The sequence below is a fragment of the Lissotriton vulgaris genome, chromosome 10 (assembly GCF_964263255.1).
Source record: "Lissotriton vulgaris chromosome 10, aLisVul1.2, whole genome shotgun sequence".
Taxonomy (NCBI): Eukaryota; Metazoa; Chordata; class Amphibia; order Caudata; family Salamandridae; genus Lissotriton; species Lissotriton vulgaris.
The window spans coordinates 3,240,047-3,258,409 of NC_141698.1; the positions used below are offsets into that span (position 1 = coordinate 3,240,047).

Below are 18,363 nucleotides of genomic sequence, written 5' to 3' on the forward strand. Positions count from 1 at the left end.
TTTGAGGGCTGGTTGCTGGGCAGTAAGGTTACTGATTATAAAGGATTGTACAATTTGATGATGAGAGAGCAAATTTTAAACAATTGTCAGAACCAGTTGTTGCATCAGCATCTTGTTGACTCAGATCTGACCTCTCCCCAAGAATTGGGAAAGAAGGCAGACAGATGGGTTAGAACAAGAGTTAAACAGAACCAGGGCCAGAATCAAGGTGGTCAGAAGAAAGCAGACCAGAAGGGTAAGGATTCGAAAGGGGAACAAAATGACCAGAAGTCTTCGACAGGTCCCCAACAACCCAAAGAGGGTGGGGGTCAGGCTCCCCAAAAGAAGAAAGAAGGCCAATCTAAAAGGTGGTGCCAATACTGCAAAAGTAAAACTCACTGGTTTAGTGAGTGCACCAAGAAAGGAGGAGGGCAGACTCCTGCCACTGCAGCCCCTAAGGCACCTGTGCCCCCTAGTACAGCCAGCAGTGGTAGTGCACCTCCCAAGGGTTTAGTAGGGTTAACCCTGGGTTCTGAGGGGAGTGACAACTTAGTTGGCACCCTCACTCAGGCTGTCCTTGTCAGTACAGGGGATATGGATATGTCCCCTGACATAAGTCCCAATACTTTGGGCAAATACAGACAGACACCTTTTATTAATGGAAAAATGGCTCAGGCCTATAGGGACACTTGTGCCAGTGTCACAATGGTGACACCTAGCTTTGTGGACCCTGGACAGATCATGCCAGGTACAGAATTCCTGGTGACCAATGCAAGCAATGTCACTACCAATCATAGTATGGCAATTGTAGCTTTCTCCTGGGGAGGGGTAACTGGCCAAAAGAAGGTTGTAGTTAGTTCAGACCTCCCAGTGGATTGTTTGTTGGGCAATGATTTGGAGTCATCACAATGGTCAGAAGTGGAGCAGAGGACTCATCTGGAAATGTTAGGTTTGCCAGCACATGTGTTTGCTGTGACTAGGTCACAGGCCAGAAGATGCCCCACTGAACAGGTGCTGGATCCTGGAACAATGGACCAGACACCTTCCAAGAAAAAGAGCAGTAGGGTTAAGGCTGTGCCTTCCCCCTTGCCCCAGGTTGTGGATCAAGTCTCAGAGGAGGCTGACCTGCAGGAATTGAGGGAAACTGAGCCTAGAGAGTTTGAACTTGATCAAGTTGAATTCTTGGGTTCAGGGGGACCCTCAAGGGAAGACCTGGGGAAGGACCAGTTAGGCTGCCCTTCTCTTGAACCCCTCAGACAGCAGGCTGCTGCTGAGGCTGCTGGGAACGCCACAGGTACCCACAAGGTATACTGGGAAGATGGACTCCTGTACACTGAGTCAAGAGACCCCAAGCCTGGCATGACCAGGAGGCTGGTTGTCCCCTTGTCTCAGAGAGGTTTCCTACTTACCTTGGCCCATGAGATTCCCTTAGCAGGACACTTAGGCCAGACAAAGACTTGGGACAGGCTTGTCTCACACTTTCACTGGCCTCACATGAATGAGGATACCAAGGAGTTTTGTCGCTCCTGTGTCACTTGCCAAGCCAGTGGTAAGTCAGGTGGCACAACAAAGGCCCCCCTTATACCAATGCCTGTGGTGGGGGTGCCCTTTGAAAGAGTGGGGATTGACATTGTTGGTCCAATGGAACCCCAGACAGCATCAGGGCACAAGTTTATACTGGTGGTAGTGGATCATGCCACCAGGTATCCTGAAGCTATTCCACTTAGGACCACCACAGCCCCTGTGGTGGCAAGGGCCCTAGTTGGAGTGTTCTCCAGAGTGGGCTTCCCTAAGGAGGTTGTCTCTGACAGAGGTGCAAACTTCATGTCAAGCTATTTAACTGCTATGTGGAAGGAGTGTGGTGTCAATTACAAATTCACTACACCCTATCACCCACAATGCAATGGGCTTGTTGAAAGGTTCAACAGGACCCTAAAAGGGATGATTCATGGACTACCTGAAACACTCAGGCGTAGATGGGATGTCCTGATGCCCTGCCTTCTGTTTGCTTACAGAGAGGTCCCACAAAAGGGGGTTGGCTACAGCCCTTTTGAACTTTTGTATGGGCATCCTGTGAGAGGCCCCTTGTGTTTGGTGAAGGAAGGATGGGAGAGACCTCTCAAAAAGCCTGCAACCAACATAATGGACTATGTACTTGGTCTCCGCTCCAGGATGGCTGAGTATATGGAGAAGGCATCAGAAAACCTTAAGGCCAGTCAAGAACTTCAAAAAGCTTGGCATGACCAAAAGGCTGTCCTGACTGTTTATCAGCCTGGACAGAAGGTGTGGGTGCTGGAGCCAGTGGCCCCAGCAGCACTCAAAGACAAATGGTCTGGGCCCCACACAATCCTTGAGCAAAAGGGAGAGGTCACCTACCTGGTGGACCTTGGAACTCCCAGGAGTCCCCATAGGGTACTCCATGTCAACAGGCTCAAAGCATATGTCGACAGGAAGGACATGAGCTTGCTCATGGCCATAGATGAGGGACAGGAGGAAGAGAGTGACCCTCTCCCAGACCTGCTCACTCAGAAGCCTGATGATGGGTCAGTAGATGGTGTTGTCTTTTGTGGCAGCCTCTCTGAACATCAGCAGAAAGACTGTAAACAGGTTCTTCAGTCTTTCAGACGTATGTTCTCTCTGACACCCAGTCAGACCAATTGGTGCACCCATGAGGTTGACACTGGTGACAGCCTGCCAGTCAAGAGTAAAATCTACAGGCAGCCTGATCATGTTAGAGACTGCATAAAAACTGAAGTGCAGAAAATGTTGGAATTGGGAGTCATTGAACCCTCAGATAGCCCTTGGGCTAGTCCAGTAGTTCTAGTGCCAAAGCCTCACACCCAAGATGGTAAGAGAGAGATGAGGTTTTGCGTAGACTACAGGGGTCTCAATGCAGTCACTAAGACTGATGCCCATCCAATACCAAGGGCAGATGAACTTATAGATAGATTGGCTTCTGCCAACTACTTAAGTACATTTGACTTAACAGCTGGGTATTGGCAAATCAGGTTAGCTGAGGATGCCAAGCCCAAAACAGCATTTTCAACCCCTGGTGGGCATTATCAATTTGTGGTAATGCCCTTTGGTCTGAAAAATGCACCTGCCACCTTCCAAAGGTTGGTGAATCAAGTCCTTACTGGGCTGGATGACTTCTGTGCAGCATATCTAGATGATATTGCTGTCTTTAGCTCCACCTGGGAGGATCACCTGGTCCACCTGAGGAAAGTGTTAGAGGCTCTGCAAGCAGCAGGCCTCACTATCAAGGCCACCAAGTGCCAGATAGGGCAGACACAGGTTGTATACCTGGGCCACCTTGTAGGTGGAGGCCAGGTTCAGCCACTGGAGAGCAAAATACAGTCAATCAGGGACTGGGCTCCTCCAACCACCCAGACTCAGGTTCGAGCTTTCTTGGGCCTGACTGGATACTACAGAAAATTTGTCAGGAACTATGGTTCCATTGTGACACCATTAAATGAACTGACAAGTAAAAAAATGCCAAAAAAGGTTCAGTGGACAGCAGGCTGTCAAAAAGCATTCGATGACCTAAAGCAGGCCATGTGCACAGCACCTATCCTTAAGAGTCCAGACTGCTCCAAACCATTCATTGTCCAAACAGATGCTTCTGAGTTGGGTGTGGGAGCTGTTCTTTCTCAACTGAATTTTGATGGTCAGGATCAGCCCATTGCTTTTATAAGCAGAAGGCTGACCCCCAGAGAGAAGAATTGGTCAGCTATTGAGAGGGAGGCCTTTGCTGTGGTTTGGGCCCTGAAGAAGCTGAGGCCATACTTGTTTGGCACTCACTTCAAGATTCAGACCGACCATAAGCCCCTCTTGTGGCTAAATCAGATGAAGGGTGAAAACCCCAAACTGCTTAGGTGGTCCATTTCCCTACAGGGGATGGACTTTACAGTGGAACATAGACCTGGTACTGATCATGGCAATGCCGATGGGCTCTCCAGATATTTCCACTTAGAACAAGAAGACTCACCTGGTCAAGGTTAGCTTATTGTCCCAAAGTTTGGGGGGGGGTCATGTAGGAGAGTAGGGTCTGCAATCCTATGATCACCCAGATTTTTTTGCTTTTGTTTCACTGGTTTACGACTTTCTCTGGCTGTGGGCCTGCCAATCAGACCCACAGCCTGGCTGTTCTCTTTCTAAATTACCTCATGTACCCTAGGTGCATCTACCAATTGGTACTGGGCCACCTTATCAGACCCTGTAACTCAGGGCATAGGTGTACCCAGGGCTGCCAGGGGCTGCAGCACGTATTGTGCCACCCCTGGCTGGCCTCCTAAATTTGACACAACTGGCTGCATGACAGCTGGGGCAAAGTCGTGTAATCACCCTTTGCTGTAGGTGTAGTATACCTATACCTAACCCTAAAATGGACACACAGATTCCTATCAGTCACTCCTATGGCAGGCCTTGACAATCCTGAAGGCAGAGTGCTTGGAATCGTGTGAGATGGTGCTCTGGCATGAGCTGAGCCTGTCTGCAGCTTGCGGAATCATGTCCTAATAGCTGTTCCATGATATCGCATACCATATACTCTTAAGTGCATTATAATCCTCGCGGTTAAATGCTATCTTTGGTATTGCTTTATCAAAACATGTCGAGTAAGGTGTCATACGAATTGGAATACTAACCCCTCGCCAATTCTGGCGACGGGGTTAGCATTCCACCCTTCTAGAGGGACACGACATGTATGTAACTGTGAACCCCGGTTAAAGTTAACTGAAGCCTCAGCTCCACAAAATGGATGCTGCCACCACAGACACGAGTCTGACCCCCTGCAGCTGGGAGTCCTTCCAGCGAGGGGAGCCTGGACAAAGGGTTTCCTGTCAGGGGCGGTGCTAGCACCGTCCCAGACATGGTTTTGTGTATCCTGGGTAGGCAGGGCTTTACAGGAAGGTGACTGCTGAGTGGCACCCCGGTGCTCACTACGCATAGGCCGGTCTGAACCAGTTCCAGGGGCACACCAGCCCCTGGCCTGGGGAAGTCCGGCATGGCTGAGGGGTGTAACCACCCCCCACCTAGTCCCACCCATAGGCAGGACCTAGTCACCGGGTCAGCCCCCTTTTTTAGTATAAAGATGGGAGCGGGCCCCCTGTTAAAATTAGATCATCTTTGGAATCAAGATACCACTTTCTTCGAAAGGACTTCACGATTTCTTCTTCAAGATTCTCCCTTGTGGCTAAGGAGTAGTCACCCTGCATCCGCAGGCACCATCCTAAAGAACACTGCGGTCTGCTGCAAGTCCTTCATCACGAATCCGACGACCCAGCTCGACGAGACCCGGCTTCCCTGGCACCTCTGACCTCTACTCACCTCTACAGCCCAGCTGAGAACCGTGAGTGCGACGAGACCTCAAGGGACCGACGATCGCCAAGACTGCACGACATCTTTACTGCAAGCCCACCGTGTCCTCCACTGGTGAGTGCTTTGGGGTCCGAGAAGCCCCGACCCTGCGCAGCTCCAGCACCCAAGATCAGCCCCCCTGCATCTCCACGATCTGCGTGGGGCCCTTCTGCTGTTTGCTGTGCACCGCGTTGTTTGGCTACTAGCCGGCTGGCTTGTGGCCCTCTGAACGACGCCCAACGACTTCACGACTGCTGGTCTGGTTGCTCCAGGCTGGCCTTTGCTTCCTTCTTCAAGAGAGGCACCCCGGACCCTCCTGGTCCACTCCAGACGCCATTTTAGGTCCACCGCGTGGGCTTGAATTTGCCAAGGCTTTGTTGCCCAATCCTGGGTCCAGCGACGCCGACAGCTTCCATCTTCGTGGGACAGCTCGATCCTCCATCCTGGTCGCCGACAACGCCTCCTGGTCCGTGAGATCTTCGAGTCAAGCGTCACCCACTCACCTAGTCGAGGTGGCTACCATCCGGTGCCCTCCTGGTGCCCACTGACTACTGGCTAGTAGTCTCGAACTTGGTCCCCTCTGCTTTCAGGTGTCATCTATCTTCAAGATCCAGGCTTGGATCCGACTGAACTTTCTTCACTGGTCACCGGCCAGCATCTTTTCTTCCGGCTCCTGGTCCGTCTACGAGGATTCCCGACGTCTTTTCAGACCTATGCAGCTGCAGCCCCTGGGCTAGGTAACTTCGGCATTTCGGTGCCCCAGCATAGCCTCACTATCCAAGGGTCAGAATCTACTTTCGTTTTCTCCCTACCAGGTCGGGTTCGCCCGAGAACACTAACTTTCTAATTCCTAGCTACCATAGACTTTTGTCCCGCATCTCGCGTGAGAGTGCACACACTGCACCCGAGTCTCCTAGGCCTCCTAGACATAATCTAACGATTCCCTAGTCAAGTCCTAGCGATTCCAAAAGCTATTAGTACTGTACTTACCTGCTAGGAATTTCGCATTCCACTTTCAGAGTATATGGTTTTCCGTGCCCCTCGGGCATTTGTATATACTGTGCTAACTTAAGTATTTTTGTAAGAGTTTTGGTTTGTGCTTAGTACCCTGTCCTCATAAAGAGTACAGGGCTGTTGTGATCTTTAAATAAATAACTGTTTATTTTCATAACACTTGTGTGGTGTCCTTTCACTTGGTATTCAAGGGGTATATGTGTGGTAAACAGCTGGCTTAACGCGCCCTCTCGAGTCTTTAGCCTTAGACTGCTCGTATCCACGCTACTAGGATAGCTGGTCTATAAGGTTGACTTACAACCAATCATCAATAAGGGTTGCTGGACTGATACATAGTGTTCACTAGAATAGTGAGCACTGCATATCAGGCCACCTTCTCACACAGAGCGTGTGCTTTTAATGCACTAGATGGCAGGAGTGTGCAGAGCGTGTGCTTGTAAGGCACTAGATGGCAGGAGTGTGGAGAGCGTGTGCTTGTAAGGCACTAGATGGCAGGAGTGTGCAGAGCGTGTGCTTGTAAGGCACTAGATGGCAGGAGTGTGCAGAGCATGTGCTTGTAAGGCACTAGATGGCAGGAGTGTGCAGAGCGTGTGCTTGTAAGGCACTAGATGGCAGGAGTGTGCAGAGCGTGTGCTTGTAAGGCACTAGATGGCAGGAGTGTGCAGAGCGTGTGCTTGTAAGGCACTAGATGGCCGGAGTGTGCAGAGCGTGTGCTTGTACGGCACTAGATGGCCGGAGGGTGCAGAGCGTGTGCTTGTACGGCACTAGATGGCAGGAGTGTGGAGAGCGTGTGCTTGTAAGGCACTAGATGGCAGGAGTGTGCAGAGCATGTGCTTGTAAGGCACTAGATGGCAGGAGTGTGCAGAGCGTGTGCTTGTAAGGCACTAGATGGCAGGAGTGTGCAGAGCGTGTGCTTGTAAGGCACTAGATGGCAGGAGTGTGCAGAGCGTGTGCTTGTAAGGCACTAGATGGCCGGAGTGTGCAGAGCGTGTGCTTGTACGGCACTAGATGGCAGGAGTGTGCAGAGCGTGTGCTTGTAAGGCACTAGATGGCAGGAGTGTGCAGAGCGTGTGCTTGTAAGGCACTAGATGGCAGGAGTGTGCAGAGCGTGTGCTTGTAAGGCACTAGATGGCAGGAGTGTGGAGAGCGTGTGATTCTAAAACACTAAAAGCAACCAATCGATAGTTACAGTGTAAGTAACATTTTTCTTTTCTTCACATTAACTATGAAAAGATTAAAATGTGGAGAATGTGATTCATGCCTCCTGTTTCAATGAGGATCCTAGAAGACTCTAGAGTTGCATATTCCTGTCGCTGCTCCGAGTCAAGAGCTTCCAAGATGCCAATGATGCGATAACGGCTCCGAGACCGCATAAGGTTCACCGTCTACTAATAAAGTTAATGTTTCAGCACTTGAACAAAATCGTTCAGTGTCTCAGCTATGCGTTGGGTAATTTTATTTTTAGATTAATATATTTTCTTGCATTTTTTGTATACTAAGAGTAACTGGCTAGATGAAAGGGTTAGGAGGCACGAAACCATGGGACATCTGTTCAGAACATTAGTCCCTGAAGGACTGTGATACAGTCTCCTCTTTGCCCTAATATTTTGGTATCTCGACCAACCAATTGAGAAAGTCTTCAAATGGTATATTGCATATTTCTTGAGACCACTATTAGTCTGCCCTGTTGAGATGCTTCTCTTGGCCAATATTTCCATCACCATATGTTGCTGAGAGGCCACTAGAGGACCTTTTAATTCATCCTAAGCGATCTGAACTAGTTTCTCTAGCGCAAGTATATACCGGGCTCCATCCTTCACACACAGCTAATGAGATTGGATTGGTATTCTTACTCGCTCCCACTAGCTTCTTCTGTGTGCTGTTTGAGAGATGCAGCCCCTCGATCACCACTCATGAGATTGTTGACACTTCACAGATTGAGAGGAATGAACGACAAGCGGCCAAATGTAAAGGAAAGGAGTCTGAAAGGAGAAGGAAGCGGAAAGGTGAGAAGGGAGACTGTGGTCCGGACTACAAAGAGCCGCTTCAGCCAAAGAAGCTGCGAGCAGAGACCGGCAAAGAACAGAAAGAGGGGTCTCCAAAACCAGCAACACAGACCAGTGAAAATGGAACGGAGGTGAGGCTGGCACAAGAGGTTGATAAAGGGGGGGTGGGTGTGAGGGAGGAAGTGCAGCTGGAAGGGCTAAAGGAACAGGGGAGCTAGAAGTGTGAATGCAAGGGGAGGAGAAAGCTGAATGAAGCTGGGAGTTGGGAATGGGCAAGAAGGGGTCGGCCAGAAGTAAGAAGGGAATTGTCCTGCTGAGGTCCAAAAGGAAGGAGGATGTTGACAATATGATCACGTGAAGCTGGAACAGTAGGAGGAGGATGTATGTAACTAGTCAAGACGGGGGGAATCGGATGGTTTCTGTGAATGATGGGGCCTGGAGTGTGAGGGTATCAAAGAGGAGGTGGGAGTCAAAAGCGGCTGGTGATGGAAGTTCAGAGCTGTAGTACAGTAGAAAGGAGAATGGGAAAGACTTTTTGAAATAGTGGAGTGGGAGGGAATGAGTTGTAAGGTGTGAAAGCAGTGATGGTGCTTAAAGGCGCAAGGAGATGAGAAGGTAAAGCAGTGGAGGTGAAGGGTATGCGAGCAGAGAACCGGAGGTGGGTGAATAAGCACATTTGTAGTTCAGGTTGAAGGTGAATTGCATTTGAAAGGGCTGAAGGAAGCTGTAAGCTTGGAAGGCTGGTGGAAGAAAGGCGACCGGCCAAGGGAAGTACGGAGCTAGAAGGGCGAACAGAATAGGCTTGGAAGGCATAGACATTAGCCTGAATGGTCCGAGTGGAAGTTGATGGAGCATGTGGGAGGGGAGGGATGAATGGGGGCTGAAAGGAAGCAGAAGGAGTTAAGATGAGAAGATGGGAGACCTCAAGTTACCAGGGAATAGGATATGGGAGGAAACTGAACAAGACCAGGAGATGGGGTGGAGTCTTCAATAAAGATGGTTCTAAAAATGTGTGCTCTGTAGATTACTTACAATAACCCTTCCAGGTACCAGACAGAATTTACAAAAATATGTTTGATGGCATATGTGGCTGTAGATAAACATGCCCTGCATACTCCTGCCATCTAGTGTTGGGGTCGGAGTTGTACAAGTTGTTTTTCTTTGAAGAATTGTTTAGAGTCGTGAGGTAGGGACTCATCCTCTCAGTGAGCATCGACTCCTTTGTTCGATTATTTCACCGCCATTGGGTTTGTACGCATGCCTCTCCATGTTAGACTACCCTTCATTACGACTTTTCAGTCCTATCTTGTCTTCGATGGTATAGTTCTTTCGATCGTGCTTTTGCATTTCTGCGCCACTTAAATTTTTAAATTAGTGGGTTTAGTTACCGACCGATCGCCCCTTGGAGCGCAGTCCATCTCGGGTCTACTCTCTACATGCACTGTCTACACTGAAAATGTGTTTCTGATGGAACGGACGCCTTCTCGACTTTGCCCCCAGTGTCACGCCAACTACCTGCACACGGACCAACATCTTGTGTGCAATCTGTGCCTTTCGCCTGATCATCGTGAAGCTGATCATGACGCTTACAAGTCTTTCTGCTCGATAAACTCTCCTTGATCAGTTGAAAATGTCCTGTCGCTCCAAAGATGACACACTCTGCATTTTCAGAGAAGAGCATACCCAGGAAGAACATGCTGCAGAGGAAGAAGAGCGCTTGTCTACCAAAGCGTCTTCCGGCTCCCACGTGGAGGAAAAATTAGAGTACAACCTGCAGCTAGGGCAGCGTGTGAGTACCAACGATCCTGACCAAGTTCCTACTACTAAAGAAATTTCCAAATCTTCACCCTTTCCATTACTAGAGGTTGCCGGACTGCTACTGCCATCTGGCCATGGTCTGATCTGAAAAGACACTTTAGATGCCCCACGCTCGAGTCCGGCATCAAATCTATCTAGTACGGTTAAATCCTCTGTATCGATCTCAGATCGGGCACATACCTTGGTGTGCTCCCAATCTTCAGAACTGGCCTGGCCTGACTGCTTCTGCCTCGGTGCTTGACAAGATACATATTTCTCCTTCGAAATCTTCAGTTCCAAAAGCAGCCAAACTTAAATCGTTGAAGTACTCTTCAGTTCCTAAATTATCGGAGACAACATTTTTTGTATCATTCTAGTGTCTCTCTCCTGTTGAACCTATCCTCAAAACTATGGATATCCGAGAAAGAAAAATACAGATTCAACAAGGAACTGGAAGAATAGTGTTCTGTCCACCACCAAAGAGACAATTGACTTTTGAGGAGTATTTGGACACCCCTGTGCCACAAAAGGTCAAAGAACACTGCTACCAGTCCTACTCCTTATCCTCCACATCCTCTGCCACCGCAATCTCCACCTTCCTCTCATGCAGCTCCACGTCATGATCCAATAAATGCTACAGCTCCAGGTTCGAGATCATACACTGGAGGTATGAGGGACCCTTTAGGAGCCAGATCCATGGGGCATTTAAGATACTGATCCCATGATACCCAATGATCTGGATTTCTAGACTACCCTCCTGAGAGTGCTAGTGACTACCAAAAGGTTCTTGCCAGGGCCGCTGCCTACCACGGTGTCCAATTACATAAAGAAGCTGAAGACATCTTGTTTGCCACCCTTTCTTCTACACACAACATGCAGTATTTACCTCTGCTCCCTGGTATGTTGCGCCTCGCTGGGGCTATTTTCTAAGAACCCATCCATGCTAGGGTTATTACCGAACGTGGATCAAACATATAAACCGGCCCAATCACACCCTCTCTTCATACGTGGTCCGGTTCCACCAGTTTGTCATTTAGGGTACAAGTTCCGCTCGTCGCTCAGGGTGCAAGTTCCGCTCGTCGCTCATGGTACAAGTGCTGCTTGTCGCTCAGGGGACAGGGTAGAAAATAAATCCTCAAACACGGACACCTCCACTTCCCAACAGAAGCAGGACGAATCCACCTTCTCCAAATGTTTTTTCCAGGGGCTCCTTTTAAAGGTGGTATCAATAGGGACAGAGGTGCTTCCACCCATGGAGCATCCGCCACTACCAAACAGTAACTGCCCACCCATCCCGCTCAACCAAACAACACCTGTCGGGGGAAGACTTCATTTTTTCCACCTAGTCTGGGAATCCATCACCACAGACCAATCGGTACTAGACATTATCCAACATTGTCTGGAGCTGGTTACCATACCCACTCGCAGGTTATCACACAATCACCAGACACTTCTCAAAAAAGAAGTCCAAGCCTTGCTTCACAATGGGGTAAAAGAACCTATCCCTCTTCACCAACAGGGCACAGGAGTATACTCCCTATATTTTCCCATTCCCCCCCCCCAAAAAAAACTGGTCTCAAACTAGGCGACTTTATGGCCACACTGGACCTAAAGGATGCTTACTTTCACATACCCATACACCCTTCTCATTACAAATACCTCCGGTTTGTCATGGAAGGAAAACGCTACTAATTCAAAGTTCTTCCATTTGGAGTCACTGCCACTCCTCACGTCTTCACAAAGTGCTTGGCAGTAGTTGCGGCACTCTTGAGACCACAAAATGTTCATGTATTCCCATACCTAGATGACTGGCTCATCAAAGCCAGCACTCATCACCAATGTCAACAACGAATTCAATTGACAGTGGATCTACTTCACAACTTTGGGTTCACCATCACGATCCCTAAATCACACCTTCAACCTCCTATCGGCCGCTGCCCCTTGTGGGGGTTTGCCATTCGGGGTGCTGACTTTCATCCTTGGGCATTCCACGCCATCAAGTCCATTCGGTGATGGTCTGTCGCCTTTTCATTTTTGTTCTCCATGTCACGTGAAGTTCCCTTTCACTGACCTTCAACAGGTGTGATTTGTCCCTCTATCACTGAGCACGAGGCCATCTGCGATGTCTGCTGCTCCTTCGGATCCAAGAAGACTCTTTCTTGATCATTGAGCTTGATGTCTCTAGATGTATTGAAGAAGCGTGGACAACACACCAGACATCTCTGGACCCGAGTAACTCCAGAAAGCTATTCAGGCACAATCATTGGCGGCAGACGAGAAGTTCTCCCACAACGGTAGCTCCGACATGGAGCAGCCAGACCTGCCTCCAGCTCAACTACTTGTTCAACGACCACCTGGGTATTGACCCTCGCAAACCCACATAAAGGGTCGACCGGGTTGCCTTCGTGCTATGGCCGGCATTGACCAACTATTTTCGATCAGCTCAGCCCGGTGCCGGAAAAATCTTCAAAGCTCACTGCTCCTGTGTAAGAGCAGAGTTGACAATCGGAGTCGAAACCTTCAGCGTCAAAATATTGGCTGTTTGCACGGAAACCAGATGCCTCTGAGCCTAAACATTCGGCACAGAAAACTTTGTTATTGGAGCTGAAAAATTTCCGCCCCCCAAACCAGCACATGTTGTGGAGACTGTGGGACGAAAGCTACAAGGGGAACTTGGCTCTAGACAGAAGTACATTATGATCCACCCTGACACCTGATGTATCATTACACGCCCTCCCCCCCCCCCCCCCCCCCCCCCCCCCCCCCCCCCCCTCAAACACACTGGTGCCCAACCTTCCAAGAGGTGACTTTCTTTTGAAGAAGCTTTGGATGTTCCAATTCCAGCCAAGCACAGGAAGATGGACAAAGCCACAAGCCCTGTACGTATCAGCCCACCACCTACACCCGCTCGACACAAAGCGCCCTCACCACCAACTTCAGCTGCTCCTGCAATATAGGAAGGGTCATTACATTCATACGCAAGGGGTCGCTATTATGGGGACTCCTTCGATATTCCACCACAAGATTACACAGGGGTACACATGACACAAATTCAACTGCTAATACAGACCCCGATCTGTATCCTGCCAAACTACCCCCCCCCCCCTGACAACACAACTACTTACCTCAATGTAAGTAGGTAGAGCTGCTGCCTTCCAAAAGGTGCAATTACATGAAGAGCCCTTGGAGGTTGTTTTTTTATATTCAAAATACTTTCTTCTACACAACATTCCTCGCAATACTTGCAATACTCTGAAGGGACGCTCCACCTTACCACAGACCTTTTTAATGACCCTTTCAGATCTAGGGTGATAGCACCAAAGGTCGCTAAAAATATACTCCATCACCCAATGCTATGCATCGATCTATCATCTCAACTTCCGCCAGAGACTGGTTGTGGCCCATTTACAAACCTCTGCAGAGGCACCGCCTCCAGATAAGGAGAGCAAATGATTTGATGCAGTGGGAAAGAGGGTGGCCACCCAATCCACCATTCGGTGCATCGTAAACTGTCGGTCTCTCTAGATATGATAGAGCTCAGTAGGATGAGAGCAAGGAGATACTCCAATATCTCCCAGATGAACATAAAGGGCATACCTAATTGCCTCAGAGGGTAAATGAATATCCAATACTACAATTCGTTGTACATTCAGCGCTGCAGATTCTGCAGCTTGAGGAATAAATTCCAAGGTACTATTACACCGTCATGCTTGACTTTGAATCCTGGGTTTTAAACCTGAAGTACAACCAAACCTTCTGGCCGATGATTTGATGGGGATTCTCTTTTTGGTCCTCAAGTGAATACCCTCTTTAAGAAGATTAAAAAGAGCCGGCAGCTAAGGCCATGAGAACGCTGCAGACCCCATCTCATTGTGGCTCCTTTCGACGTTCCTGTGGTGTTTCCAAGATACTCTGGAAACCTCTGTTTCATATCAGCGGACTCAAACAATGACCACCTCGCCTAGGGGTTACTGCAAAGGCTCATACAGGGGTAACAACTCCGAAGGTAGAGGCAAGGGCGGATTTACGAAACCATCCGCCACAACCACAAAGCGCTGACTCTCCAATCATTCCCCGGATCATGCGTCTGTTCGGGGTCAACTACAAGGTTTTCTTCCCGCCTGGCAGAATATCACCTCTGACCAGTGGGTGTTGCATACTATCTGGCATGGTTATTGTCTCAAGTTTACTTCCAGACCTCACAACATTCCCACCTCGCAATCAGACACAACATCAGCAGTTGCTCAATGAAGAAGTACAAGCTCTCCTGCTATAGAACCTGTTCCACTCCACCACCAGGGCACAACAGTCTATTCACTATTCTTCCTTATTCCCAAAAGGGATGGGTCCCTCAGACCAATATTGGACCTCAGACCTCTAAACCTATAACTTTTCGCAGTGCACTTTCACATGGTCACTCTTCAAGATATCATACCACTGCTCTACCAAGGCTACTTAATGGCCGCACTCGACCTACAGGGCGCCTAACTTCATATTCCTATTCACCTGGCACATCGCCAGTATCGAAGGTCCATAATAAATGGTCAGTATTTCCAAGTGCTCCCCTTTAGGGCCACTACTGTGCCCAGGGTCTTTAAAAATGTTTTGTGGTGAGAGCTGTTTGCCTGCTCAAGCAAAGCATACATGTCTTTCTATATATGGACAATTGGCCCGTCAAGAGCACAACTCGTCAAAAGTGCTTTCAACATACCCAAGCCACCATAAACTTCATCAATAGGCTTTAAAATCAACTCCTTAAAGTCTCACCTTTAAATGCAACTTTACCTAGGGGCGATTCTCAATTTAAAAATCCGTATAGCTTATCTGAGTACTGCCACTCTGACAGGTTGTTGGTGTTCCACCACTGCAGAAAGGGACTGCCTTTTCTAGACCCAGTTCTGCAGAGAAAAGTAACAGATACTTCCCTTCTGGATGAGGAGTGCATTCTCAACATCTCGCTGTCCAGGGCCACTGGAAACCCAGTCTGGGTTCTCCACATAAATCACCACGAGTTATGATCTGTTCAGCTAGTGTTGCAAGTCTTCCTTCCTCACCTAATTGACATGGTAGTCCTCATCAAGACGGACAATATGACAGCAATGTACTAACTCAAAAGCAGGGGGTGCCAAGTCCCCTCAACTTTCAATTAGCCCATGCCATTTGGAAGTGGGCTCTCCAATTCAACGTTCACCTGTTAGCGGAGTATCTCCCAGGAGTGGACAGCGACTTTGCGGATCTTCTCAGCAGTAGACGGCAAGAAGTCCACGAGTGGGTAAACCAGCCACAAGTCGCCCTCCAATACTACCCGAGTTGGAGACAACCTCACAGACCTGTTCGCCACTGCAGAAAACACAAAATGCCCAAACTTCATCTCCAGGGTCCTACACTTACAGTCCAAAGACCATGCACTATGGAGGAGTTGGTATTGGTTATTTGTGTACACATTTCCACCGCTCCCACTGCTTCCATTTCTGGTTTGCAAGCTTCAGCAGACATCTCACCCTTATCCTTGTGACTTCCACATGTGTGCGACACCCATGGTTCACCACACTCCTAGAACTATCCGTAGTTCCCCACGAAGCACTACATGACAGGCAGGACCTTCACACGCAGAACCATGGAGCAATCGGACACCCGACCCAATCACTGAACCTTGCAATGTGGCTCCTGAAGTCTTACAATTTGGCTACCTCAGTCTCCCACAAATATGTATGGATATTCTTAAAAAGGCACGCAGGCCTATTGTTCGGACCTGTTGTGCTGCCAAATGGAAAAGATTTGTTTACTATTGTCAGTCCAAACATACTGATCCCTTAGCAGCTAAAATACAGGACATTGTCTGCTACTTATTTCATTTACGTACCTCTGGTTTAGCTTTTACATCTATAAAGCTACACGCAACAGCAGTGGCTGCCTATCTGCAAAATTGGCAACACACTTCCTTATTCAGGATTCCAGTTGTCAAAGCCTTCCTGGAAGGTCTTGTCATTCCTCCTAGGGTGCCCCCAGATCACTCGTGGATTTGCAATATTACATTGACAAGAATATAGGGTGCTCGTTTGAACCGCTCCTGCCCCTCCAGTTCTTATCCTGGAAGGTAATATTCCTAATTTCATCACTTCACTCAGATGTGTCTGAGACTTTCTTCCAAATACATAAGGATAGGGTTGTACTTGAATGAATGAATGAATGAAAATACACTTGGTATAGCGCATGGCTACCCTAGGGCATCCCAGCGCTTTGATCCAGGTAACATCATCATCACTCATCGGAAAAGAAAGGTTTTTAGTTGTTTCCGGAACATGAGATGGTTCGGTAGGAGTCGAATGCTCTCAGGAAGGTTATTCCAGAATTTGGCCGCTTGCAAGGAAACCCGCCGACCCCCCCGTACGGGATCTCTTGATCCTAGGGACTGTCAGAAGATTGAGTTCACTGGACCTAAGGGTTCTGGAGGGTCGGTATGGGCAGAAGAGAGGGCAAAGAATATCTGGACCGTTGTTTGTGATGGATTTATGGACCATACACATGGCCTTAAAACCTATCCTCTCCTGAATCGGAAGCCAGTGAAGAGCACACAGAGCAGGCTTAACCGAGCTGTGTCTGGGGACTTTGACCAGAAGTCGAGCAGCGCAGTTCTGGACTGACTGCAGAATTTTGATAGTGCCCAACGGTGCGCCAAGATAAAGTGCATTGGAGTAATCCAATCTAGAGATGATCAAGGACTGCACCAGGAGCCGTCTGGAATCAGAAGGAAGAAGGTTGAGAACCTTCCTTAATGTCCTAATCAAGCCAAAGCATGTTGCAGCTACCTTCTTTGCCTGCACTTGAAAGCCGAGAGAGGGATCAAGCCAGACTCCCAAACTCTTGATTTGTTTCTTTGGGGTCGGAGGGGGACCCAGGCAGCTCGGCCACCATGGATTAAGGTTCAGAGGAGCCTTGTAACCCAAGATCATGATCTCGGTTTTAGTCCCATTTAGTTTCAAAAATGATGCTTCCATCCATTCACAGACCTTAGTGAGACAGGGGGACAGATTGTTTGGTCCAGAGGTCCCGTCTTCAGAGCTAGTGAGTGAGACCAGCAACTGGGTGTCATCGGCGTATGTAACCACTTTTATTCCCCAGGGAAGCACCACCTCAGCCAAGGGCCTCATATAGATATTAAATAATGTGGGGCTTAATGAGGATCCCTGGGGAACGCCGTAGTGAAGGGGGAACTGTCTTGAGGTATACTCCCCTTCAAAGACAGAGAATGATCTTTCTGCTAGGAAGGATTGAAGCCATTTAAGGGCAACCCCGGAAACGCCAGCCTCGCCGAGGCGGCTGATCAACAGGGAGTGGTTGACCGTATCGAAGGCTGCGCTGAGGTCCAAAAGGACCACCGCAGCGCAGCCTCCGGCATCTACAATCTTCCTCGCTTCCTCCACTACCACCACCAGGGCGGTCTCAGTGCCCTGTTTTGTTCTAAAGCCAGTTTGAGTAGGGTGAAGTACAGCCTTGTTCTCGATAAAGGCGGATAAGGCAAGATTGACATGCTTTTCTGTGATTTTACTAATCCCTGGCAACAGGGAGATAGGGCGGTAGTTTGACCAGTCATCAGGGTCGAGATTGGCTTTTTTTAAAAGAGCTTTAACTCTGGCCTGTTTCCACAGTGGGGGAACCACTCCAGTGGAAAGGGAGGAGTTGATTACATCCTTTATAATAGGTACTACCACCTCAGAAACTTGTTTTAGGGCAGAGGGCGGGGCAATGTCCTCAGGAGAGCCTGATTTCAGATCCTGCAGAAGTTTTTCTACTGTGGAATGATCTATCAAGGGCAGAACATCCAGAGTAGGTGAGGAGATCAATCGAGTGGTGAGCTCAATGGAGTGTCCAAGATCATTTGTAGCTTCCTTCGCACAGAAGGAGGAGTAGATGGTAGCAACCTTTGAGCTAAAAAAATTGGCTAACTCCTCGCACCGTTTTAGGGGATCGGCCGCTTCATTCAAGGGACAAGGCGGAGTTACCAGAGACTTGAAGATTTTGTACATTTCCCTAGGGGAGTTAGCGCTTTTAGATATCTGAAGCTGGTAATAAGAGGCTTGGGCTAATTTTAGTTGGGTCTTATAGTGCCTAAGAGTAGCTCTGTATTCCGCTTTATCCTCTGGGGTGAAGTTCTTTCTCCACTTCCTCTCTAGCCTCTTACAGTTCCGTTTGAGACATTTCAGTTCTG

The 18,363-nt window shown here is 48.8% G+C and overlaps 1 protein-coding gene across 4 annotated transcripts in view; it reads left to right on the forward strand.

Annotated features, from left to right (window-relative positions):
• KDM5C (lysine demethylase 5C) overlaps window positions 1-18,363 on the forward strand; it is a 466,536-nt gene that overhangs the window by 430,930 nt on the left and 17,243 nt on the right. For all 4 annotated transcript variants that reach the window (XM_086940146.1, XM_086940145.1, XM_086940147.1 and 1 more), the window contains one exon: window positions 8,288-8,488. In XM_086940146.1, the coding sequence (XP_086796272.1) occupies window positions 8,288-8,488 (201 nt within the window). The remainder of the gene's footprint in view (window positions 1-8,287; window positions 8,489-18,363) is intronic.